Source organism: Pseudophryne corroboree, chromosome 5 (assembly GCF_028390025.1).
Source record: "Pseudophryne corroboree isolate aPseCor3 chromosome 5, aPseCor3.hap2, whole genome shotgun sequence".
NCBI lineage: Eukaryota > Metazoa > Chordata > Amphibia > Anura > Myobatrachidae > Pseudophryne > Pseudophryne corroboree.
In genome coordinates, this window is record NC_086448.1 from 92,608,791 (window position 1) to 92,636,741 (window position 27,951).

Here is a 27,951-nt window from a genome sequence, read left to right on the forward strand (position 1 = left end):
TCACATTGCAAATGCAAAAATACATTTGTAATACATGCAGCACCAAAAACAAAATCTATGTACAAAGGTGTATATATCTAATAATCACCTGTTCAAGATGAAGCTATTTGCCACTTCCTTTACAAAAGAAACACACATTGTTTGAGAACAGCGCTAATGATCACCCCAGAGATAGCTGTAGCTGTACTGTAGTCAATAAGGCAGAATATTACAGTACGTACAAAAGGTCGGTTTTCTTTTTGAAACAGTTATTTAATAATCAGTAATATAAAACATACTGTATACTGATCAAATAAATTACATCATTTATGGGCAACGGGCTTCCCGGAGGATGCATGTGGCCCTCTGACCCTTCAACCCCTGACCCCTAGCAAGTTCCTGTTTTATTGTCAGATTTCTTTGTTAAATTGTAGCTTGTAGAATTTTTGGCAAATGATAACGGATGTGCTATTACATACAGGTGCTTGGTTAAATGGTACACGTTCAAGATACCGGCTGTCAGGACCCTGGCAGACGAAATACCGACGCCGGAATCCCGTCACACGTCAGTACACCGTCGCCGGAATCCAGAACAATTCAGGATCCCTATGCTGGAATCCCGATAGCCGGAATCCCAAAGGAAAGTATAGCTGGGTGGGTTAGGGTTAGGCTGCCGGGGGGTGGGGAGAGGTTAGGGTTAGGCTGCGGGGAGTGGGGGTTAGGGTTTGGCACCACTGGGGCGAAAGTGTGTGGGTTAGGTTTAGGCACTAAGGTGGGTGGGTTAGGCTGCGGAAAGGGGGGTGATTAGGTTTAGGCACTAAGGGGGAGGTTGGGGAAAGGCACAAAGGGGGAAGGTTAGGGTTAGGATACGGTAAGGGAAGGTTAGGGTTAGGTGGGTAGGGGGGGAGTTTAAATACTTACCTCTTGACCATTGGGATACCAGTGTCAGTATTGTAACCGGCATCCCGGGTAAATATATTGTTTTAATTGATTACTATAAACGAGGGTGATGTGTGGCATTCTTGAAGGCTAGAGGACCCATGTGGCCACTGTAGTGTATCAGGCTGCCACTCACTGAGTCAACAAATCACACGCAAACACGTCAAACAACAAAAACTGAGTATCAGGCGCCGCGTGCTTATAGAAACGGATGAAAACATAAGCATATAAATATTTAGTTGTATATAGTGGTTTATAAGGATTGATTGAGGATTACAAATCTCTATATAAGATTCATGTACACTAAAGCAATTATTTTAAGTTATTCCATTGCTGACTTTCTGGTTTAATAAAGACAGTGAAATAAAGAACTTTCTCTGACGTCCTAGTGGATGCTGAGAACTCCGTAAGGACCAAGGGGGATAGACGGGCTCTGCAGGAGACTGGGCACTCTAAAAGAAAGATTAGGTACTATCTGGTGTGCACTGGCTCCTCCCTCTATGTCCCTCCTCCAGACCTCAGTTAGATTTCTGTGCCCGGCCGAGCTGGATGCACACTAGGGGCTCTCCTGAGCTCCTAGAAAGAAAGTATATGTTAGGTTTTTTATTTTACAGTGAGACCTGCTGGCAACAGGCTCACTGCAACGAGGGACTAAGGGGAGAAGAAGCGAACCTACCTGCTTGCAGCTAGCTTGGGCTTCTTAGGCTACTGGACACCATTAGCTCCAGAGGGATCGACCGCAGGACCCGTCCTTGGTGTTCGTTCCCGGAGCCGCGCCGCCGTCCCCCTTACAGAGCCAGAAGCATGAATATGGTCCGGAAAATCGGCGGCAGAAGACTTCAGTCTTCACCAAGGTAGCGCACAGCACTGCAGCTGTGCGCCATTGCTCCTCATACACACTTCACACTCCGGTCACTGAGGGTGCAGGGAGCTGGGGGGGGGGCGCCCTGAGCAGCAATAAAAACACCTTGGCTGGCAAAATAATCACAATATATAGCCCCAGAGGCTATATATGTGATAATTACCCCTGCCAGAATACATAAAAAAGCGGGAGAAAAGTCAGCGAAAAAGGGGCGGAGCTATCTCCCTCGGCACACTGGCGCCATTTTCTCTTCACAGTGTAGCTGGAAGACAGCTCCCCAGGCCCTCCCCTGTAGTTTTCAGGCTCAAAGGGTTAAAAAGAGAGGGGGGGCACTAAATTTAGGCGCAATATTGTTTATACAAGCAGCTATTGGGGAAAATTCACTCAGTGATAGTGTTTATCCCTACATTATATAGCGCTCTGGTGTGTGCTGGCATACTCTCTCTCTGTCTCCCCAAAGGGCTGTGTGGGGTCCTGTCCTCAGTCAGAGCATTCCCTGTGTGTGTGCGGTGTGTCGGTACGGCTGTGTCGACATGTTTGATGAGGAGGCTTATGTGGAGACGGTGCAGATGCCGATAAATGGGATGTCGCCCCCTGTGGGGCCGACACCAGAGTGGATGGATAGGTGGAAGGTATTAACCGACAGTGTCAACTCCTTACATAAAAGGCTGGATGACGTAACAGCTGTGGGACAGCCGGCTTCTCAGCCCGCGCCTGCCCAGGCGTCTCAAAGGCCATCAGGGGCTCAAAAAACGCCCGTTACCTCAGATGGCAGACACAGATGTCGACACGGAGTCTGACTCCAGTGTCGACGAGGTTTAGACATATACACAATCCACTAGGAACATCCGTTGCATGATCTCGGCAATAAAAATTGTGTTACACATTTCTGACATTAACCCAAGTACCACATAAAAGGGGTTTTATGTTTGGGGAGAAAAAGCAGCCGGTGTTTTGTTCCCCCATCAGATGAGTGAATGAAGTGTGTGAAGAAGCGTGGGTTCCCCCGATAAGAAACTGGTAATTAAAAAAAAATTACTGCTTGCATACCCTTTCCCGCCAGAGGATAGGTCACGTTGGGAGATATCCCCTAGGGTGGATAAGGCGCTCACACGTTTGTCATAAAAGGTGGCACTGCTGTCTTAGGATACGGCCACTTTGAAGGAGCCTGCTGATAAAAAGCAGGAGGCTATCCTGAAGTCTGTATATACACACTCAGGTATTATACTGAGACCTGCAATTGCCTCAGCATAAATAGTGCTGCTGCAGCAGGGTCTGATACCCTGTCAGATAATATTAATACCCTAGACAGGGAGAATATGGTGCTAACATAGAGCATATTAAAGACGTAGTCTTATATATGAGGGATGCACAGAGGGATATTTGCCGGCTGGCGTCCAGAATTAATGCAAGGTCCATTCTGCCAGGAGGGTATTAGAGACCCGGCAGTGGACAGGTGATGTTGACTTTAAAAGGCACATGGAGATTATGCCTTATAAGGGAGAGGAATTGTTTGGGGATGGTCTCTGGGACCTTGTATCCACAGCAACAGCTGGGAAGAAAAATTTCTACCTCAGGTTTCCTCACACCCTAAGAAAGCACTGTATTATGGGGTACAGTCCTTTCGGCTTCAGAAAAGCAAGGGGGCCAAAGGCGCTTCCTTTCTGCACAAGGGAAGAAGGAAAAAGCTGCACAGACAGCCAGTTCCCAGGATCAAAAATCTTCCCCCGCTTCCTCTGAGTCCACAGCATGACGCTGGGGCTCCACAGACAGGTGCGGTGGGGGCGCGTCTCGGGAACTTCAGGGACCAGTGGGCTTGCCCACAGGTGAATCACTGGGTTCTGCAAGTAGTATCACAGGGATACAAGCTGGAGTTCGAGGCGACTCCCCCTCGCCGTTACCTCACATCAGCCTTGCCTGCTGCCCTCGAATATAGGGAGTTAGTACTGGCGGCAATTCACAAGCTGTACTTCCAGCAGGTGAAATCAAGGTACCCCTCCTTCAACAAGGCCGGGGTTACTATTCCAAAAATGTTGTGGTACCGAAACCAGACGGTTCGGTGAGACCCATTCTAAAATTGAAATCCTTGAACACTTATATACGAAGGTTCAAGTTCGAAATGGAATCGCTCAGGGCGATTATTGCAAGCCTGGAGAATTTCAGGGTATCACTGGACATCAAGGATGCTTACCTGCATGTCCCTATTTACCCTCCTCACCAGGAGTACCTCAAAATTGTGGTACAGAATTGTCATTACCAAGTCCAGACGTTGCCGTTGGTCTGTCCCTGGCACCGAGGGTATTTACCAAGGTAATGGCCGAAAGAATTATCCAGTACTTGGACAATCTCCTTATAAAGGCGAGGTCCAGGGAGCAGTTGTTTGTCAGAGTAGAAGAGAAGAACAATTCCAGACGCGCTGTCACAGCTGCCAGCAAGGGATTGTCAGTCCCAATACAGAGTTTTTACAACAAAAGGCAAGTAAGCCGGCGCTGGCTGTCTTTCCAATAATTAAAACAACTATGGATGATTGAAAAACACTTGTATTTATTAACTGACACTAATTAGTGAATAAAAACATGAATAAAATATAAAATTCACACAATCATATAAAATTAAGGGCATATATGGAGCTGAGAAAAAATTCAAATGTGCTGCTAATGAGTGTCCACTGAGGATCCCGGACTAGAACACTGGACAAAAGTTCCCTGGGGAAGAGAAATGGAATACAGCTGGTTTTACCCGTATAAGCGGAGGCTTCCAATTGCTTTTGAAAACAGCAGGCGAGCTGTATCACTTGTATTCAAGCTGGGTCTCTCCGATGGATGCTGTAATTGATATGTCCCACAGAGAACAAATCCAAGGCAGGTGTTCCAAAATAGATTGTCAAAAGTCCATATCTGGATCCTGTGATGAAGTGGAGCACTGGTGATAGTGGTGATGGCAGCTTTTTCACACTTAACGCGTTTCCCTAGGCACGGTCACCTAGCTTCATCAGAGTAGCACTATCTCGGGAAGTGCTACAACAGCACGGCTGGATTCTGAATATTCCAAAGTCGCAGCTGGTTCCTACGACGCATCTACTGTTCCTGGGGATGGTTCTGGACACAGAACAGAAAAAAGTGTTTCTCCTGCAGGAGAAAGCAAGGAGCTGTCATCTCTAGTCAGAGGCCTCCTGAAACCAAAACAGGTGTCGGTGCATCACTGCACGCGAGTCCTGGAAAAAATGGTAGCTTCCTACAAAGCAGTTCCATTCGGCAGGTTCCATGCAAGAACTTTTCAGTGGGACCTCTTGGACGGGATCGCATCTTCAGATGCATCGGCTGATAACCCTGTCTCCAAGGACCAGGGTGTCTCTGCTGTGGTGGCTGCAGAGTGCTCATCTTCTAGAGGGCCGCAGATTCGGCATACAGGACTGGGTCCTGGTGATCACGGATGCCAGCCTTCGAGGCTGGGGGGCAGTCACACAGGGAAAAAAAAAAAAATTTCCAAGGACTTTGGTCAAGTCAGGAGTCGTCCCTACACATAAATATTCTGGAACTGAGGGCCATTTACAATGCCCTAAGTCAGGCAAGACCTCTGCTTCAAAACCAGCCGGTACTGATCCAATCAGACAACATCACGGCAGTCGCCCATGTAAACCGACAGGGCGGCACAAGAAGCAGGATGGCGTGGCAGAAGCCACAAGGATTCTCCGATGGACGGAAAATCACGTCTTAGCACTGTCAGCAGTGTTCATTCCAGGAGTGGACAACTGGGAAGCAGACTTCCTCAGCAGACACGACCTACACCCGGGAGAGTGGGGACTTCATCCAGAAGTCTTCAAACTGTTGGTAAACCGTTGGGAAAGGCCACAGGTGGACATGATGGCGTCCCGCCTCAACAAAAAGCTAAAGAGATATTGCGCCAGGTCAAGGGACCCTCAGGCAATAGCTGTGGACGCTCTAGTGACACCGTGGGTGTACCAGTCGGTTTATGTGTTCCCTCCTCTGCCTCTCATACCAAAGGTACTGAGAATAATAAGAAGGCGAGGAGTAAGAACGATACTCGTGGTTCCAGATTGGCCAAGAAGAGCTTGGTACCCAGAACTTCAAGAGATGATATCAGAGGACCCATGGCCTCTACCGCTCAGACAGGATCTGTTACAGCAGGGGCCCTGTCTGTTCCAAGACTTCCCGCGGCTGCGTTTGACGGCATGGCGGTTGAATTCCGGATCATAAAGGAAAAGGGCAGTCCGGAGGAAGTCATTCCTACGCTGATAAAAGCCAGGAAAAAAGTAACCGCAAACCATTATCACCGTATTTGGCGAAAATATGCTGCGTGGTGTGAGGCCAGGAAGGCCCCTACAGAGGAATTTCAGCTGGGTCGTTTTCTGCACTTCCTACAGTCGGGAGTGACTATGGGCCTAAAAATTGGGTTCCATTAAGGTCCAGATTTCGGCTCTGTCGATTTTCTTCCAGAAAGAACTGGCTTCACTGCCTGAAGTTCAGATATTTGTAAAGGGAGTGCTACATATTCAGCCCCTTTTGTGCCTCCTTTGGCACCTTGGGATCTCAACGTGGTGTTGAGTTTCCTGAAATCACATTGGTTTGAGCCACTTAAAACTGTGGATCTGAAATATCTCACGTGGAAAAAAGTGGTCATGTTATTGGCCTTGGCTTCGGCCAGGCGTGTGTCAGAATTGGCGGCTTTGTCATGTAAAAGCCCTTATCTGAGTTTCCATATGGATAGGGCAGAATTGAGGACTCGTCCCCAGTTTCTCCCTAAGGTGGTATCAGCTTTTCACTTGAACCAACCTATTGTAGTGCCTGCGGCTACTAGGGGCTTGGAGGATTCCAAGTTACTGGACGTAGTCAGGGCCTTGAAAATGTATGTTTCCAGGACGGCTGGAGTCAGGAAAAATGACTCGCTTTTTATCCTGTAGGCACCCAACAAACTAGGTGCTCCTGCTTCTGAGCAGACTATTGCTCGCTGGATTTGTAGCACAATTCAGCTGGCGCATTCTGCGGCTGGATTGCCGCATCCTAAATCAGTAAAAGCCCATTCCACAAGGAAAGTGGGCTCATCTTGGGCGGCTGCCCGAGGGGTCTCGGCTTTACAACTTTGCCGAGCTGCAACTTGGTCAGGGGCAAACACGTTTGCTAAATTCTACAAATTTGATACCCTGGCTGAGGAGGACCTTGAGTTCTCTCATTCGGTGCTGCAGAGTCATCCGCACTCTCCCGCCCGTTTGGGAGCTTTGGTATAATCCCCATGGTCCTTACGGAGTTCCCAGCATCCACTAGGACGTCAGAGAAAATAAGATTTTATTCACCGGTATATCAATTTCTCGTAGTCCGTAGTGGATGCTGGGCGCCCATCCCAAGTGCGGATTGTCTGCAATACTTGTATATAGTTATTGCCTAACTAAAGGGTTATTGTTGAGCCATCTGTTGAGAGGCTCAGTTATATTTCATACTGTTAACTGGGTATAGTATCACGAGTTATACGGTGTGATTGGTGTGGCTGGTATGAGTCTTACCCGGGATTCAAAATCCTTCCTTATTGTGTCAGCTCTTCCGGGCACAGTATCCTAACTGAGGTCTGGAGGAGGGGCATAGAGGGAGGAGCCAGTGCACACCAGATAGTACCTAATATTTCTTTTAGAGTGCCCAGTCTCCTGCAGAGCCCGTCTATCCCCCTTGGTCCTTACGGAGTTCCCAGCATCCACTACGGACTACGAGAAATAGATTTACCGGTGAGTAAAATCTTATTTTCTGGTTACAGATGATACGTCCTAATTTTGAACACAGGTGGTCTATAAATGATGGAAATACAGTATATCTTCCCCTACGTAAATGTGAAATGCTGAATATCTGTCATACACAGAATGACAGCTAAACATATGTTTTACCGGCGGCCGGGATGCCGACAGCGGGATCCCAGCCACCAGTATGCCGGCAGCAGGGTGAGCGCTAGAAAGCCCCTTGTGGGCTCGTTGTGTTCGCCATGCTACGGGCACGGTGACTCGCTGCGCTCACGACACGTTCTACTCTCTGTCTATGGGTGTCATGCACACCCATAGAGGAAGAAAAGCCTGTGGCGCCAGTATCGCAGCGGCATTTCACCACCTGTCGGGATCCAGGCGGTCTCGTGACTGCCTCCCCTTGTTTCAGTGAAGGGGTGGTGGCAATGTGAGTTGGGTGTGGTATAGATGATCTACATTCAGTAGGCCTACAGTAATTATGTTAACCCCATATAGTCGACAGGCAAAAGAATATCTTTCATATGTCAATCCTTGTCCGTGTCGACCTTTTGTCCATGTCGGCATTGTGCCTGTTGACAACATGGGGTTGACCTAGTGACTGTCGTCCTAATGAATGTTGACCTATAGTCTGGATCCCTTGTGAGTTATATGGAGTGTTTTAAAACATACATGTGATATAAAGGTACTTACCTAAGTAAAGAACTGTAAAGTATTAGTTGGCGCTGGCTATCACTCACTGGTTCAGGGTCACCATGGATTCACACTGTATTGAATACTTATATAATTATTCTTGTGTATATAATGCAGTACCCTGTATTTGGTTATTTATCACACTATGGGCTTTATTTTGTACCCCTTAAAAAGCATTTTTTTTTCTCTATACCCTATCTATAAATCTGAAAACTACATTCTCTACATACAGGTCCCACAAGATCCTTAGACCTACAGCTCTACAGGCCCCCACACACGGAGCGATATGTCCCCCAGTGACTCACTTGCTGATGCCGGTAACGATGAGCGACGGTGGTGAAGGGGGGGGAGGGGGGGGGGGGGCAGGACCATGCTGCATGGCATTGTTCACCACCTCCTCAGATTTTCATACATGTTCAAGAGATCTGAGAAAGTGACAAACGACTGCGGGTGCCCACATCACATAGTTTATATGGCCACACATGGACCGTTTTTAAATGATGAGTCATTCTGATTGGTCAGAAACGCCCACATCATTTAAAAAGGCTTACTGTGTGTGGGCACCTTAAGTGTATTGATTTGACTTGAGTTCTGCTTCTGGGACCTGTATAGATATATAGACAGAGTCGGCCCTAGGCATAGGCAAACTAGACAAATGCCTAGGGCATTTGGAATGCCATGGGGCACAAGCAGATTCTGCTGATTAAAATTATATGCGGCATGCCTATATTCTGTGTGTGACTGTGGCTGTATCTGCATATGAAATGCTGGGAAAAGGGGTGCAAGGCCAGAGGCAGAACTAGCAGCGTTGCTAGGGGGCACCAGCCAAAATCTTGCCTAGGGTATCATATTGATTAGGGCCGGCTCTGGGCTCTGCAACCTGAGGGCACAGTTCCTTTATCATGGAAGGTGGAAGAAGGTATGTGAATGGGATTTACCCATAGCCCAACCTGGATGTCTGACACCAGTGAATAGTATGGGTTTGGATATTTTATTAGGGGGCTTTGAGGTTAGCGGTTAGTTACTCTCCGTGACAATGTGGCTTTGCTGCAGCTGCCTAACACAGTTATGTGCTCTGGTGACTGGCAAGAGGGGGAAGGAAGCGGCAGTTCTACACCTCTCTATTATTACCCTGCTTCACCACACTTTCCTATAATAAATGAGATACACTAGATGCCCTAGTGTACCCTAACATAGCTGGAAGCTTGGACTGCTCACATGTATCACAGATTAGCCAGAGAGATACAGAATATCCTTCCTACTCCCCACACAGGTCACCTAGACAGTGCCAGTGTCTATACTTTATACTTCCTGAAGTGTAATCTGGTGACTGGTGTTCCGTGTCTCTGAACTATTATACAGCAATGTCTATGGGAATTATGCTCACTGCTGTGGATGATTCCTGCTGCTGTGTCTGTGTGCGGCTACAGTGCATGAGAGTGTTTACAGAACTCAGCATCCTCCACCAATAATCTGCCTATTGTTCCTTGTACACTCCCCCGACTCAGTGTGGGTGTGGTCAGTGCCATGTGGGTGTGGTCAGTGCTGTGTAGGTGTGGTCAGTGCTGTGTAGGTGTGGTCAGTGCTGTGTGGGTGTGTACACCCCTACACTATCAGACGCATTGTCTCACAAAATACATAAAAATAGACAAATTGCAGAATTTTGTGAGAAAACTAGAAATACAATTGTAAGACTTAGGATTTATGGCCAACCGTGTGAACAGCTAGGTGGCTTGTTTTCATCATACTGTCATGATGATGGGCCTAATTTTATGTGGAGGCCTGGAGCTGGAGCTCCATTCGCCCCATTGTTTGTCAGGCCCTGGGCACTGTCCTGGATTTTGGTGGCTATTAGGGCTCTTGCTTTCAAACATCAGCAGATATGGTGTCCAGTCTGATGAGTGGCAGCTGATGATGATTGACAGCTGGCTGGGAAGAGGCCGGTTCTGTCTGCAGGTGCTGGTGGAGAGGGGTACAGTAAGAAGGGTGGACAGCTATAGTGACTGACATCTGGCTGTGTAGAAGGCCCAGACTGTGGGGGAGATGTACTAAGCCTTGGGGACTGATAAAGTGGAGAGAGATAAAGTGCCAGCCAATCAGCTTTTAACTGACATGTTACCAGCTGTGTTGGAAAAATGACAGTTAGGAGCTGATTGGTTGGTAGTTTCTCTCCACCTTATCACTCTGCAAGGCTTAGTACATCTGCCCCTTTCTGCGGTAACCAGCGGCGGGTGTGAGTTGCGGGGGCGTGTCCGTTTGGATTGGCAGGCAGTATGGGCTGTCCGTTAGGCGAGCAGCGGGCAGTAGGGAGGCCAATCCCGGGATCGTGATCGGCGGGATCCCGGGATTTGGGCCCAAAAATGACGGGATTTGAATCCCGGGATTGGAGCCTCCAATCCCGGGATTCACGGGATTACATTGTGCATGTGCGGGAGGGTGGGTGTAAGTAATACAACTTACTATTAGGCGGGCGGCAGGCATGGACACACGCTGAATGCGGCAGCACTTCAAATGTGGCGCCGGCCGCCAGCCAATCAGAGCTGGCAGGCCGGCAGCCAATCAGGGAAGCTGCAGCAGCAGCAGCAGCCAATCAGGAGCGACTGCTACGGCCGCTTCCCTGATTGGCTGCCGGTCTGCCAGCTCTGGTTGGCTGGCCGGCGGCGCTTCATTTGAAATGCCGCCGCGTTCAGTGTCCATGGCTGCCGTCCACCTAATAGTAAGAAGTATTACTTGCACCCCCCTCCCTCCGTGCAGTGCGCTCTAACAGCCTCCCTCCCACGCCGCTACCTACACCAACCCTCCATCCCGCGCCGCTACCTACACCCTCCCTTCCCGCTACCTACACCCTCCCGCGCCGATACCTACACCCTCCCGCGCCGATACCTACACCAACCCTCCCGTGCAGCTACCTACACCCTCTCTCCAGCGCTGCTCCCTGTACCCTTCTCCACTGCCCTTCACTGATCCCTACTGCAATCCCGGGATTGAGCGTTTTTCAATCCCAAATCTGGGATTGAAAAAACGGCCCGGGATTGGTCCTCCTAGCGGGCAGAGCTCAGGTATCTGCAGTTGTCACTGCTGCATGCATTTACCCGGAGACCTGTGCATGAGCACTAAACTCTGGGACAGCACTAGGGATTCAGGTCTGGGGAACGGGCGGGCCAGTCCATAGCATCAATGCCTTCGTCTTGCAGGAACTGCTGACACACTCCAGCCACATGAGGTCTACCATTGTCTTGCATTAGTAGGAACCCAGGGCCAACCGCACCAGCATATGGTCTCACAAGGGGTCTGAGGATCTCATCTCGGTACCTAATGGCAGTCAGGCTACCTCTGGCGAGCACATGGAGGGCTGTGCGGCCCCTCAAAGAAATGCCACCCCACACCATTACTGACCCACTGCCAAACCGGTCATGCTGGAGGATGTTGCAGGCAGCAGAACGTTCTCCTTGGCGTCTCCAGACTCTGTCACGTCTGTTACATGTGTTCAGTGAGAACCTGCTTTCATCTGTGAAGAGCACAGGGCACCAGTGGCGAATTTGCCAATCTTGGTGTTCTCTGGCAAATGCTAAACGTCCTGCACGGTGTTGGGCTGTAAGCACAACCCCCACCTGTGGACGTCGGGCCCTCATACTACCCTCATGGATGCTATTTCTGATCGTTTAAGTAGACACATGCACATTTGTGGCTTGCTGGAGGTCATTTTGCAGGGCTCTGGCAGTGCTCCTCCTGTTCCTCCTTGCACAAAGGCAGAGGTAGCGGTCCTGATGCTGGGTTGTTGCCCTCCTACGGCCTCCTCCACGTCTCCTGATGTACTGGCCTGTCTCCTGGTAGCGCCTCCATGCTGTGGACACTACCCTGACAGACACAGCAAACCTTCTTGCCACAGCTCGCATTGATGTGCCATCCTGGATGAGCTGCACTACCTGAGCCACTTGTGTGGGTTGTAGACTCCGTCTCATGTGAAAACACCGCCAGCTTTCAAAAGTGACCAAAACATCAGCCAGAAAGCATAGGAGCTGAGAAGTGGTCTGTGGTCACCACCTGCAGAACAACTCCTTTATTGGGGGTGTCTTGCTAATTGCCTATAATTTCCACCTGTTGTCTATTCCATTTGCACAACAGCATGTGAAATTGATTGTCAATCAGTGTTGCTTCCTAAGTGGACAGTTTGATTTCACAGAAGTGTGATTGACTTGGAGTTACATTGTGTTGTGTTGTTTAAGTGTTCCCTTTATTTTTTTGAGCAGTGTATATATATATATATATATATATATATATATATATATATATACACGCATTCATATACTGTACAGCACACACAGTATGCTGTATATTGAGATTGGATGCTGCTAAGCTACCCATATACAGTATGAATTAAGCCGTTTGCCAGTATTTAATATCATGAACTAATTTTAGACCTGAAATGCTGGGTAATTTCATCCACAGAATGGCTGGTAAATATTCTGCATTCCTTGCATTTTAGTATACCTTGCACATCTTACATTCTATTTTTGCTTTCTGGAAACAGGTTATAAATGTCTCACAAAAGTTCTTAATAACCTCCGATGTGCATAATTTCTGGTAGATTTCTTCCAAAGTTTTCTCAAATGGATTTTACCCTGGAATGATTCACACATTCTTTAATAGTAACTCAATTTCTGAGAATCAAAATAGTCTAAACTGGAAGACTGTAACGGTGATGAGCTGGAAGAGATAGATTACTGCATGGAAATAAGACCTTAGCCTCAAAGCATTTCATTTACTGATACTTTGCATCATAGCTGGCAAATTAATTGCAGATCACGTGGTACCCCTGCTGTGTTAGGAGCTCCCTTGCTTTCAGCGTCCATACAATTGATTAGACATTATCGTGCGTTCTTGGATAGAAGAATAATATTCAGTTTTTAAGAGCATTTAATATCAGTAAACATTGGACATTCATCTGAAAATACTGAGGCACTGAGTCATCTTGATCAAGTGTCTTGAAATTGAGGGTATTCCTAGTTTCCATATTACTATGGTTCCTATTTTCTATTTTGTGGTTTATTTTTCCATATATTTACCCTCGGTATACTAGTATAGGTTCCAGCAAACCCTGGATACCTGAACATGCTGGAACTTGTGGTTTCTGAAGTGTCAGCATGCCCTGGCAGCTATGAGTATGCTGTAGCCTTTATCTCTACAAGCACCGTCGTACCTAACTACTTAAAAGCACCTTGGGCATGCTGGAATCTGTAGTGTGCCAGTGAAAAACTATAATTTTACTTATTTTTAGTCGTACGGGAAAAGCAATCAGCAATCAGCAATGAATAGATATTCCAATGGGGCTGATTATTCAATGGTGCAATCAGCAATGAATTGATTTTCCAATGGGGCAGGACTGCAGGACCCGTGGGGAAGAAACTGCACAGGACACATTTGCATTAACAAGCCCTTGCTGTACTTGGACTACTACACCTCTTTACTCTCTTAGCGTAAAGAGGTGCAACGTCCTGCATACAAAGTATATGCAGTATACAAACCATGAACTCCAATATTTGAGATTTGCATCAGATTTTACAAATTATAGTTCAATTTCCAATTTGCCTGCACCACTTTTTTAAATGTCATGGCTGTGCGCCCTACCACAAAGCAAGGAGAGCCTTTAAAGATCCCCTTCTTTACCTTATTTAAATTGTCTTGTTCAGTAGAATGTACAAGCCATACACCTCAGTATTATGCTCTATATACTAAATGTTAATGCATTGCTTCTTCAAGTTTTTCTTTTAAATACTGTAAAAAAAAATGCAAATGAATGTCAGTAAAGCTGTGAATATTAGTTCTGCAAATAGAATCTATATTCAATATAAATGGTTCATCTGCTCAACGTCACAGCCTAAGCAACTTCGCTTTAGACTCAGAATTGCAATAATGGTTTAGTCAATATTTTTGGCTTTCTTATTAAACTCCTGATCCGTCTGATTGTAAATCAGCATTCTCTTTGCGTTGAGCATAGCACAATTTAGTGATTATTATCTCATACCGTCACTTGTCAAAAATTAATGGAACTGACTTAATTAGTATTAGTGGCTGGAATTTAAAAACCGCATTGAGAATATATAAAAGTGACCAGTGCATTACTTCAATGGGTATTGACAACTACAAGGCTTTTAAATCAGCCTAATGGACAGTTATACATTTACCTATTTTCTAACCTCTCCGTGATCAGTGGAGCAGTGAAGTAAATACTATAGTGCATGAGACATAAAGATAACTATAAATACTAGGTATGGTATATTGATGGGTCTCAGGTGCTACTGAAATAAAAACATCCTTCTAAATTCTAAGGTTGAGAAATGAGCTATGCAGGGGCGCGTCCAGGCACTCTCCTCTCTAGCTGGCAAGGCAATAGATTCTGGGCACTAGTGTCACTAGGAGACCCTAGTGCTGTCCCAGAGTTTAGTGCTCATGCACAGGTCTCTGGGAAAATGGTGCGGTGGCTATTTTCCCATTAGTTTTCCTACTGAGCATGCTAGAAACGCTGGGAAAATGCCAGCTGCGCCATTGGCCTGGTGTTTACTGCAGCGCTGCTGCTGCCGAGGCCGGACTCTGGAGGGTAAGTATTGAAAAAATTGGTGCACCTTGCACACTGCACCCATTATACATATGCCAGTGGAGCTATGATTGATTGTTTATACTGACCAATCAGAAGTAGTGTGCTTACCACAATATTTGCCTGATTAAGTAAAAGGGCTTTAGATGACATGCAGTCAATAATAATTGTCCTTTTAAAAGTCAGACTTTTACAGTCACTCTGCAACATGGACATATAGACATGTGTATATTGAATTTTGTGTGTGTGTGTGTGTGTGTGTGTGTGTACTGTATATTTATTTATTAACAGTTTCTTATATAGCGCAGCAAATACCGTTGCACTTTACAATTGGAAATATATATATGGGCTGGACTGGCAAGTGTCAGAAGGGCTGATAGCCTGATGGGCCGGTCTGGTGCTCTGTTCGGCTACCCGGTACATGGAGACGGGATGGTTGCGTAACTCCCCCTCCTGGCACTCTATTCAGCCGCCCGGCATTTAGAGACCTGAGGGAGTGCCACGTCCTGTTACCAGTGGCCGCGCCCCCTTGTTACACAAACTAATACAATGCCAGGGCTGTTACACATCCCCAGTCCATTATATATATATATATATATATATATATATATATATATATATACATATATACAGTGCATCCAGTACATGCAAAAACCATAGGTCCTGTACTTGCACATATACTGTATGAAGCATAATTTTAAAATGTAAGACCCCATTGCAGAATTATTGTCCAGACAGATGTAGCGACTCCTATTTAGTGACTCAGAGACACAAATACGCAGGAGTTGCATTATGCGCGCATATTGGAAAATAAAAATGTAGCCTTTGAGAGCCTGTTGCAGCTGAAAGGATGAACCGAACGGCATGGATTTTGGATGCGTACTGTATATTGGACTTTTAACAGGAAACTAAACATGGCTCAATGTGTAACAAAGCAAGAAGTATAACTAATTCAGTAACAAAGCGCAGACATGAACGCCACTCAGACTATACACTCGGGTAGAACTGACCTATAGCTACTCAAGCACCTCTGCACTCCGATAGACTGGGGCTTATTAAGAGTTGCACGAGTTGTATGGAATTAAATTAATAAATCTATACAACCGCCCAGTTGTCTGCTTGTGAAAGGAACGCATCATTGCTATCACAGTTCTGAACACATGCATTAGTGCTAAACCTGGTGCAAGAGAACTTTACAGACTCACGTGCCCTTGCACGCACTCAACTTAGCATTGGTGGTCATTCCGAGTTGTTCGCTCGCAAGCTGCTTTTAGCAGCATTGCACACGCTAAGCCGCCGCCTACTGGGAGTGAATCTTAGCTTATCAAAATTGCGAACGAAAGATTCGCAATATTGCGATAAGACTTCTCTGTGCAGTTTCTGAGTTGCTCGGGACTTACTCTTCCAGTGCGATCAGTTCAGTGCTTGTCGTTCCTGGGTTGACGTCACAAACACACCCAGCGTTCGCCCAGACACTCCTCCGTTTCTCCAGCCACTCCCGCGTTTTTCCCAGAAACGGTAGCGTTTTTTCACACACTCCCATAAAACGGCCAGTTTCCGCCCAGAAACACCCACTTCCTGTCAATCACACTCCGATCTCCAGAACGAAGAAAAAACCTTGTAATGCCGTGAGTAAAATACCAATCTTCATAGCAAATTTATTTGGCGCAGTCGCAGTGCGAACACTGCGCATGCGCAGTTAGCGGAAAATCGCTGCGATGCGAAGAAAATTACAGAGCGAACAACTCGGAATGACCACCCTTGTCCAGGAATCCACGTTCAGGACCACGGACCACCGTGCCTTCATGTGAGTGCCTCGCTGTCACCTACAGTAGTTACACTAACTTTAAGTGAAGATGAGACGGAGATGACTATTGTGGGGTACACACTTGAACAAACAATGTCATGACCGTCCAATTTAATGATTTTGTAACAATAAGCACCAAAGATATTGTACATACATACTTTCTTTCATATGCAGATGTATTGTGTGTACACATTTGCATATGGGGGGGTCATTCCGAGTTGTTCGCTAGCTGCATTCGTTCACTGTGCAGCGATGAGGCTAAAAAATGGCACTTCTGCGCATGCATATGCGGCGCAATGCACACGCGTGATGTACGATTACAACAAATGATGTAGTTTCACACAGGGTCTAGCGATGCTTTTCAGTCGCACTGGCTGCCACAGAGTGATTGACAAGAAGTGGGCGTTTCTTGGTGTCAACTCACCGTTTTCAGGGGGTGTTCGAAAAAACGCAGGCGTGCCAGGAAAAACACAGGCGTGGCTGGGCGAACGCAGGGTGTGTTTGTGACATCAAATCCGGAACTGAATGGGCTGAAGTGATCGCAAGTGCTGAGTAGGTCTGAAGCTACTCTGAAACTGCACAAAATTATTTTGTAGCCGCTCTGCGATCCTTTCATTCGCACTTCTGCTAAGCTACAATACACTCCCAGTGGGTGGCGGCATAGCGTTTGCACAGCTGCTAAAATCTGCTAGCGAGCGAACAACTCGGAATGACCACCATGGTCCGGAAGGTGTATCGTTCAGCAACTGTACATATCGTCTAGTGTGTACCCAGCATACAACTGAATCGTCCATACTGTACTACAGTCGCTCAGAGCTGTGTATATTCAGCTACAAAGCATGCCCGATGCTAAAAATCTCAAGATCATCCGCAAAACGGAGTTGCATTTGAGTCTGAATCAGCCTCCGCTGTCAGCAGCCGCAAGACTGACATTTATATACACTCATCCACCATCAGGAGGAGGTGGGAAGTTTTGCGTTATGCGTTCCCAGGAATATCCTCCATAGCGCCCAATAGCTAGGCTGAATATGAGGGTTCTACACTGCTACCTACTGGCAACAACTGAAACTACAGTAACTGTTCTATGTATCTATTTGTAATTGCTTGTTTTCAGAATCAAAAGCAGTATTTCTTGAGTAGAAGGGACTTCAGCCAAATGCAATTCCACTAAACTGTTCGAGTTTCTTCAGCTCAGAATCACTCTGGATAATTAAAAGAAAAATTTACTTTCCTGCTATGAAGGTCTTTAATGCTGGCAAATATGACATTAGTGGCCATTACTTTAATCCACGTTTATACAGTATTAAAATAAATAAATAAACAGATACAAAAATAACACCTTAAGTGCTTTTCACATATTAGAAAGTCTTTATAATAGTTATTTGCACTTCTCTCCACTTTAAACATGAAGATATTTCATTACAAGTTGCATTGAATCTTGTTGTGTTGAAGTGGTTATATTTAAACCCATAATGAGTGTTCTTGCTGAAATTTATTCACCTTTAACAAAGCAGGAAATCTTTGATGATGTTGTGTCATTCAGCCCTAATGCACACATACAGTATTGATTGCAGAATTATTATTGAGATCTTGTTGTAAATTCATAATTGAACATCACGTAGGTTTAGAGCTAGTTATTTGTGTAATAATCAACTATTTTATTGGGGAATCCCCATGGAACTAAATTCTGAATGCTTTTCATTTTTATCCTGCCACAGACTTCATCTCTATAGTAATTATAAATTGATTGAAAGTGTGTTCTCGGTGGCAATATCTGTAACATATTCCTGATTAAAGACATTTTTATGGGTATTTCTTCTTCGACCGTTTTGGCCTCTATTTAGCTCTCTGTCCCACATCTTATTACAGAAATATGTAATGTGTGTTTTTATTAAGTGTATTCATACATAGCACATAATCTAGATACATTGGGCCAACGTCACCTTTTAAACACCTCATGAAATTAACGCCAACAGTATCTCTCTTTATTAGGTTTATTGCATGTGTACATCTGACCTGTGATATTTCGCTTACACCAGAAAACAAATGAGTTTGTAGTACAATCCCACCCTCTCTCACAACACCATTCACCAAGTCAACAGATCAATCAACATCCCCCCACATCTAAAAGTATGTAAAATGCCAGTTACAGAAGTTATCAAAAAACTTTTAGATGCAGGAAAAATTGCTAGTCTAAAGGTGCATACACACGGTGAGATATTGGGGGTCATTCCGAGTTAATCGTAGCTGTGCTAAACTTAGCACAGCTACGGTCAGACACTCAGACATGCGGGGAGACACCCAGCACAGGGCTAGTCCGCCCCGCATGTCAGTGCCCCCCCCCCCGCAGAAGTGCAAAAGCATCACATAGCAGCGATGCTTTTGCATTTGGCCGGGAGAAGCTCTTCACTGCCCCTGGTTGCAGCGGCTGCGTGTGACGTCACGCAGCCACTGCAGCCCTCCCCCCAAAACGGCGGCCAAATGCCGCCATGCCGCCCCCTCTCGCCCAGCGACCGCCTCTACATGCGCAGTTCCGACCCGATCGCTGCGATAAACTGCAACGAGCGATCGGGTCGGAATGACCCCCATTGACTTATGTGCGATTTTGACTGTGCGAGTGTGCGATATTGACTATGTGTGCTTGCGATTTTGGATATACTTTGTACTAGATAGTCAAAATTGATTTGCCTGCACAGTCTATATAACCTTGCGATACCAACCCCGCGGCAGTGCGCATCGGGATCGAATCGGTATCGCAAGCTGGCTAACACCTTGCGATATGCACTAACTTTCCTTGCAATTTTGACTACATAGTCAAAATCGCAAGGTAATATCGCACCGTGTGTACACACCTTGAGAAGTTGTCAAATAAAAACTTTCAGATGCAGTCAAATTGTTCCCTGTAGTTGACTATTGCAATCATAAACATCTGTGATGTTATTCTTAAATAAGGGTCAAAATGACATTTTACAAGTGTGGCGATTGTGTGGCTTTATAGGTAACATGAAAAGTGTTTGTTTTTTGTTTACTGCCTCCCCCCCCAAAATTCCACTGGTATTTCTTATTTACAGTACTTTATGGTAAACAAAGCACAAAAGTAAAGTTTTGCAAACAACCAAAAAATTCAGAAAGTACATATTTCTGCAAAACACGTAACACATTTAACGAAGCGCAACAATTTTTTTTTCTTTGCAAATAGAATTTATCATTTAAAGCTAATTGTAAGTAAAAATTGTAATAACAAACTATTATTTTACATTTGAAATGCTAATCGCTTCAGGTAGAAATATACAGCAATAAGTAACCTCTTAGAGAAGACTTGGGGATAGATAAAGTGGATGGAGATAAAGTATTAACCAACCAGCTCCTAACGGTCATTTTTAAACCCAGCTTGTGACATGGCAGTTAGGAGCTGATTGATTGGTACTTTATCTCCATCCACTTTATCTCTCCCCACGACTTAGTACATAGACCCCATAATCTTCTATTTTATAACAGTGATTAAGACGCAAACTACTGACAGCTTCTAAACTCTAATTGGGCAATGGAAGAAAACTACTGTGTGGTGAGTTTAATCTCATATTATCTTACAGACACTATACCCATGATACATATCACATGTACAGTGGGCACGACCACAAAATATAATGGGGGATATGTATAAAGCCTTGAAAAGTGATACATTTCACGGTGATAAAGTACCAGCCAATCAGCTCTTAACTGTCATTTTTTAAACCAAGGGGCAGATGTATTAACCTGGGGAAGGCATAAGGATGTGGTAAACCAGCGATAAGTGCAAAGTGATAAATGCACCAGCAAATCAGCTCCTGTTAATTTACATATTGGAGCTGATTGGCTGGTGCATTTATCACCTTGCACTTATCACTGCTTTATCACTTCCTTATGCCTTCTCCAGGTTAATACATCTGCCCCAATGTCTGTAACATGGCAGTTAGGAGCTGATTGACTGGTACTTTATCACCACTTTTTAAGGCTTAGTACATCTCCCCAATATGACATAAATCCATACAAGATCATATAGCACTTTGCACAATACATCTAGCTAGTTATATAAGTGTACCTGGGTAATCTGTGCTAGTCACAAAAGTTTGTCTCCTGCTTTATACTATAATGATCAGTCTGCAGGAAGCAATGTTTAACCCATGCAATTATTAAATACATTGTCTGTAGCATTAAATGCTTTTCATTCCAAATTATCTCTATTCACTGCCAAAGGCTTATTGAATGCAGGCATGTATCTATTAATAATAACATCTGGGTACCTGGCTGGAAAGTTTCAATGTAGATCAATATAGCAGTAATATCAATTTCTATTTTTTTTTTTTTTTCTGGAAAGAGAACCCTGGCAACAGAGACCCCCCCTCCCCTCCCCAGCTCAGGGGACTCTGGTTTTATTCAGAGTATATTTATTACTGTAATCTCCTTTGTCTGAGGATACTGTCTGTGATTCTTCTACGGAACTTCCCTCAGCACACAGCATCACTATGCCATAGAGGCACAGCCATCAAAAAAGCGAAGGGAGCACTTTGGATTCTGGACACAATCTGCCAATGCCACATAGCATGCAGCCTATGTGAGGGCAATCAAAACTGCCCCCCCTGGCCTGATGTGGGGGCAACTTTCTCAGCTTGCATAACTGACCCCTTGCACCCTGCCTCCCTGGCTGCAGCAATCTCTGCAGGACAATGATACAATGTAACACACACAGTAGCAGAACTAGTAGCAACAAGGGGACACTGGAGGAAATGCTGTTACCGGTATGGTGGTCCCAGTCTTGCGCAGGGGCCCCCTGAAAACTCCTTTAATACTTCGGAAGTGTCCATTGCTGAGATGCGTGGAGCTGATCACAAGGTAGTAGCAAGCCATACGGTCCACAGTCTCCCATATGTCTGTATATAGTGCATAAAGGGCCAGGCAGCCACTGGCAGCTAGGAGTGCAGGCAGCCCCGGTGATATGGGTGAGGGGAGACAGCCATAGGCAGCAAAAGCAGGAAGACCCCCTTGGCAATGAGTGAGGATGCTTCACACAATGGTATCCCCTCCACCCCTCCTTCAGCAGAATATCCCTAATCCTCTGCTTTGGAGACGCACAATCCAGAACCTAAGTGACAGATCAGGATGGAGCTGTCATTGTCCACTCGTGGGAAGCTGAGCTATGCCCCCCTCTGCCCCAGTGTGGCCACAGCAGTGATCCTGGGGGAGAAGCACATTGCCAAAAAAAAAAAAAAAAGTCTGTTCGTACTGCAGGCACCAGCAGGCAGCACACCTCTGTCTCCAGGAATCCCACTACAGCAGCAGCATCCAGCCCCCCAGCAATGCAATGCTCAGAGCACGGGGGATCCAGCAGGCAGCTCAGAGGTCCATCCCGTGCATCCTGCTGCCACTAGATAGTGATGACTCTCACCTGCTCAGTGGTAACTTTCAGTGTGTATGTCTGTGTGCTGCTTCCATAGAGTCTCTCTCTGCTGTCTCGCTGCTGCCTCCATTCTCCACCCCCAGCTCTGTGTCTCAGCCTCTCTCTCTCTCTCTCTCTCTCTCTCTCTCTCTCTCTCTTCTCTCTCTCTTTCTCTCTCTCTTCTCTCTCTCTCTCTCTCTCTCTCTGCTACCTGCCAGCTTCAGCCCTTGCTCAGTATTAAGCAGGAGGAAGAGACGGTGGCTTCCCAGCTGGCTGTTGCATGGATCAATCCAGCTCTAAATAGCATATAAAGGAATAAGAACCTAGGACCAATCCCTCTGTATACAGCAGATGTTGCTGGGTATTTTTTCACAGCTAGTGTAGTACATATAAAGCAGCCAGCTCTATATATCTATATGGGTGTGTGTGTAAATATATATATATATATATATACATATACACACACATATAGATATATATTCATACATATACACACACACACACACACACACACACACACACACACACACACACACACACACGCATATATCTGTTATGTATGTATCTAAGTAGTACTGTATACACAAACACACACGTAGATGGATGTACGTTACAGTAGGTATGCAACCAACCCTAAATATGTAAGGTGTGTTCTGCCTGATAAACATCTGCTGCTGTCATTCTGTGTTCTGCATTGAATGCAGGGTATTGAAATGAACTAGGAAGATGCAGTCTGCCCACACTATCCACATGCATCTAACCCTCCCATGTAATGAGATATGCCGGATACACTAAGTGAAAGTGTCCACTTAAGAAAAGATATCCACACCATAATGGCTGTAGTATCAGAGACAAGCAGGGAATAGGAGTCATTAAGTATCTATGTAATAATAAGGAACTTAACCATAATGACTTTGGGTCCGATTTATCAACTATCAGCATCAGAGGATACAGATGGGATGTGATAAAAATCCGTGATAATGATTACATTGCACGGATTAATCAATTATCGCACGCAGGGACAGAAGTTGCGAGCAAGTTCTGTCCCTGCGATGCCACTCCACAGCATTATCGGGGTATTTTTCATAAACAATTCCCTGATGTCCTGCGGCATATGTGCCACCACCGCAGGCAGTGCAGCTACCGCTGCTGGGTCGACATCCCCATTGCGACTACCCCCCAGTGCCACAGACCCCCCCACCGCACCGGTGATCATACTCACCAAACCCGGGGATTGGTGGCCGAAGCTCCTGGAGTGCTGCTGGTTGGCGGGGCTCCCTGCTTGCAGTGACCTCTGGTGCTGTAAAGTGAGCTGCTGCTTTGCAACATCACTTTACTGCACTGGAGGTCACAGAAGCTGCTGGGAGCCCCGATGACCGGCAGCCTGCATCGGAGCCCCGATCAGCAGTCCCTGGGTTGGTATGTTTTGGTTTTGTTTTTTCGCAGTGATCAGCTTGGTATCCGGACTCCAGGTCGACACCAATTAGGTTAACACCAATTAGGACGACACTAATTGGTCGCCATGCCTTAGGTCGATACCACAAATAGGTCAACACGGACAAAAGGTTGAAATGAACAAGATCGACATGGAAAAAGGTCGACATGAGTTTTTCACATTTTTTCTTTCTTTCATTTTTTTAACTTTTTCATACTTTACGATCCACGTGGACTACAATTCGGAATGGTAACCTGTACCGAGCAGAAAATTACACCAAAAACAGTAAAAAAAAATCATGTCAACCTTTTTCCATGTCGACCTTGTTCATGTCAACCTTTTGTCCGCGTTGACCTATTTCTGTTGTAAGCCTAATGTGCGTTGGCCAATTGGTGTCGACCTAAGTGGTGTTGGCATAATTGGTGTCGACCTTGAGTCCCAGGCCACCAATCAGCTTCTAGGTCCATAAATATGCCCCTTTTTTATTTTATGTTTTTTAAGACAAACAGTTTCATTATATAGTATGTGTCAGTGCAGCACATACACGTCGACCAGGTGTAACTCATGTTACAAGTTTGCAGAGATAGCAAAATGTAATGTAAAGCTGGATGGCACCGGCTTTATAATCTGCCCAAAATTAAAATTGAATGAATGAATGCGAAAATGAGAATATATAGTAATGTGCTGGGAGTGGCATCTTAGGTCGACATTTATCAGGTCAACATGAGAATGTTGAAATGGTCGAACTGTTGACATGTCTGCACAGATGACATGCCGACTTGACAGAATGTTGACATCACGTCCCTGGTGTCACAGCTGATCCCGCCGGCGGCAGTGATTCCAACATCTTCTTTCATGTGATCAACAGTTCTGGCGGAACCTGTGCAGAGTGGCATTTTGGTATATGCACTGACCCCATTCCTAACACCCTAATTCTCCCCCCTTGTGCCTAACCCAGTGGTTTCCAAACTTTTTTGAATCACGGCGCCCTAGAATATCAGAATTTTTTTCACGGCACCCCTAGGCCAAAAATTTCTTATTGAGAAATTTTGAAAGAAATATTACATTAAGTAGGTTGCGTTTATATGTCATCCTTAGGGTCAGTTGTGTGGTGAGGGTCAAGATTTGCTTCTGTTTGGCCACATATTTTATGATTAACAGCCACCAGCACTGGTTTTGCCTATTATATTGACCATGAATAATCTGAATTGGTCCTGGACCACCAACCCTGGGCACCCCTGCAATTGTCCTGAGGCACCCCAGGGAGACACGGCACACAGTTTGGGAACCTCTGGCCTAACCTTAACCTTCCTCAACGCCACCTTCCGCAGCCTAATCCTAAACTACCCCCCCCCCCCCAAGCCTAACCATCACCATCTAGGCGGCGTCTAAACATAACCGTTGGTATTCTGAGAATGTCAACATTTCATATGGTGCATTTCAGATGTCGACATTGTAAACATGTCGATATTCTGAGGATGTCAACATAGTCACTGTCGACCATGAGAATGAATCTGATTGTGCTAGATGCAGAGGTGTAACTAGGGTGAGGCAGGTGGGGCACGTGCCCCGGGTGCCAAATTTTGGGAGTACAACTTTTATGTTTAGAAAATGCAAAATACCACTTCTGATTAATGGCAAACACATTGATCCCTCTTCACATGTATTTGTAGCTATGTGTAACTGATGCTGTGCTGCAGAGAAGACCAACAGCACCAGCTCAGAGTGTCTTTGCAAGAGAGAGGTTGGAGGAAATGATTAGTACATAGGGCTTTATTATGTGTCAGCAAAGGAGGAATGGACAAAAAGGTGGGGCACAGATAAGATGTAGGGATGAAGGTTCTGGGAGCTTTGAAAGGTTTATAGAAGTTATGGGCTTTGGTAACGAGGGCTGAGAGAAGGGTGTATGTTCTTTTGATGTCACACTGAGACGGCACCCACCATTTCCACTATTTATTGCTGTTTGCAGTGTTGCACTGGCTGCAGGAAGACAAGGGGACATTGGGCATTGTACTAGGCGGGATGCAGTGTGCACCTTGCGTCGCTGTCAGGGGATCGATGCAATCGGTAATCGATGAGTCTTCTGTGGGGGCTGGGACTATTAATGTGTTTTATTTTTTCTGTGGGGGTCAAGGTATTTTTCATATTTTTCTGTGGGGATTCATGTGTATTATTTTTTTCCTGTGGGGATCAATGTTTGGGATGGTTTCCTGTGGGGGACAAGGTTTTTTCCTGTGTGTGGTGATGTCATAGGCATTTTTATAATGGGTACAGTGTGTGTGGTGCACATGGGCCTCTGGGTCCAGGAGGGACCACACCGCACACCCTGCACACATACATTATTCTTACTCCACTGGAGTCCAGTGAGTTTTGTGCATGCGCACTGGAGATGTCCCTGGGAACAAGACGCTGGTGCCATGTTTCCAGAGACCTGTGCATGCGCAGTAGACTCTGGCATTATGCCAAAGCCTACTCACTGCTGGAGGTGAGGGGGCCCACAACAGACTCTGCACCCTGGTCCTCTCCTCTCTTAAAATGCCCCTGGATAATGTGTTAAATTTTTTCCTGTGGGGGCCAATGTGTGTGTGCTTTTTTTCCTGTGGGGACCAATGTGTATGCGTTCCAAAATTTATTGCACAGGGTGCTAGTAGACCTGGGGCCAGCGAATGCTATTTGGCAAATTTTGGGTAAATCAGGATAAATGTATATAATCATTTGCGTGTATTGAGTCTCTTAAATCCGATTTGTCCATCCATACTTGCAACAAATGTTATCTAGCAATCCTATTCCCAGCAAAGGCAGGAGTCAAATAATCTGGAAAACCAGATTGTTACCATAGATATGTTTGAAATGCAACCATCTTTGTCTATCTTCAATCTCTTCTTCTCTGTGAGTTAATCAATATTAGTCATTATTTTTCACATACAACTGGAGTGAACAGGCAGCTTATTCAGCCACAGAAAAACCTCAAACCTGAAAACATAGTGCTATCAGTGAGCTGGGTAATAATCTTGGCATTTACAGTATATAGAGTTTTGCAGTACGTAATAGGAATGATGGATCACTCGCTTTATATCGCAATACTAACGCACTTATTGTACCTGCTTTGGTGTTTCTTTATTAGCTGTTTTTGAGACGTATCATTTTCCTTAAATTGTTTGACTGTTATTAATTAGAGATATGTGGTTCGTTTCTTTAGAAATTCGAACCCACATGAATTTTGTTGTTCCAAACTGAACCGAGTACAAATTCCTGCGGCCCGGAATTTGGATGAACTGAATTTCAGGTTTTGTATTGCAAAAATTACATGGTTTTAGCTGTTTATATTCATTTTCAAGAAATCCCAAACTCAAGATTCTGATCTTAAATCTGAATTCTGAACCAAAACACGTGATGGTTATTCTGCAAAACCTAAACCAAAAGACGATAATTAAATTGGAACCAAAACATGAGACTCCACGCACATCTCTATTAGTAATATTATTATCCTTTTATATTGGGCCAACATAGTAAACAGTGCTGTATAATTAGGGAGAAACATTATGTTTTGTTATTTTTAATTATTATGTTGGTTTGACCACTGTCTAACATCACAAATTAAAATAAATACATCTGATTTCGCTAGAAACACAGACAATGGAGCAGATATGGGGTGGTCACACATTACCAAGGCTGGGCATACTGTAGGTCAGCCTTGTGGGACTGGCGGTGGCAGACGCACAGCTTACCTGTTCAAAATGTAGTGGCAGAAAATAAGGACTTCCAAATGGCACTACCAGAAAAGATGGCGTCAACCTCCCTGCTGAATCACCAAAAATTAGGGAAAAGTAGGGGTGAGAAAAGTGCTCATATTGATTAAGAAATGTGGGGTACAAAGAAAAGGGAAAATATGGACCAATTAACACATAAACAGGAGTGGAATTTTATGTCAACAAACATCAGGTTGACCTGCACTCTGTCACCATGAGGACATGGTTGCAACATGCTTAGCATGTGTACAGAGAACATGTTGATGTGATACAGGGCCGGATCTAGGGGGGGGGGCGAAGGGGGCAACCGCACCCCCTAACACAGTCATAGACATGCTCACTTTTGAGTTGAAGAGAGCTCTCCAGGGAGTGTGGGTACTAGGGCTAATAATTACAATTACCCCATAGCACAGTCACATGTACATAGAACAATCACAAAGCTCTATCTCAGTATCACTCAAAAAGTTCAGTCAGAATTGAGAGAGGAGGAGGTAGGATTGCAGATGGGAGGAGTAGGGACTGTAGAGGGAGGAGTCAAGATTAAACAGTAAACTGCCCCCCCCTAAAGAAAAGTCTAGATCCGTCCCTGATGTGATAGAATGTTGACCTAACATCCCTGGTGAGTCAGCGGCCACTCCAGAGTCTTCTTCCAGGTCCCTGTGGCCATGTGACAAGCAGTAACAGCAGTGACCTGTGGTGAATGGAAGCCCCGTTGATTTTTCTCACACAATACTTA

General features: G+C 45.4%; 1 protein-coding gene across 1 annotated transcript in view; it reads right to left on the bottom strand.

Moving 5' to 3' along the window:
• Positions 1-22,328, bottom strand: part of ZNF804B (zinc finger protein 804B) — a 498,712-nt gene extending 476,384 nt beyond the window's left edge. Inside the window, exon 1 of the mRNA XM_063921473.1 lies at positions 21,392-22,328. Within this exon, the coding sequence (XP_063777543.1) occupies positions 21,392-21,502 (111 nt within the window). The 5' untranslated portion in view covers positions 21,503-22,328. The remainder of the gene's footprint in view (positions 1-21,391) is intronic.
• Positions 22,329-27,951: the final 5,623 nt, after the last annotated feature.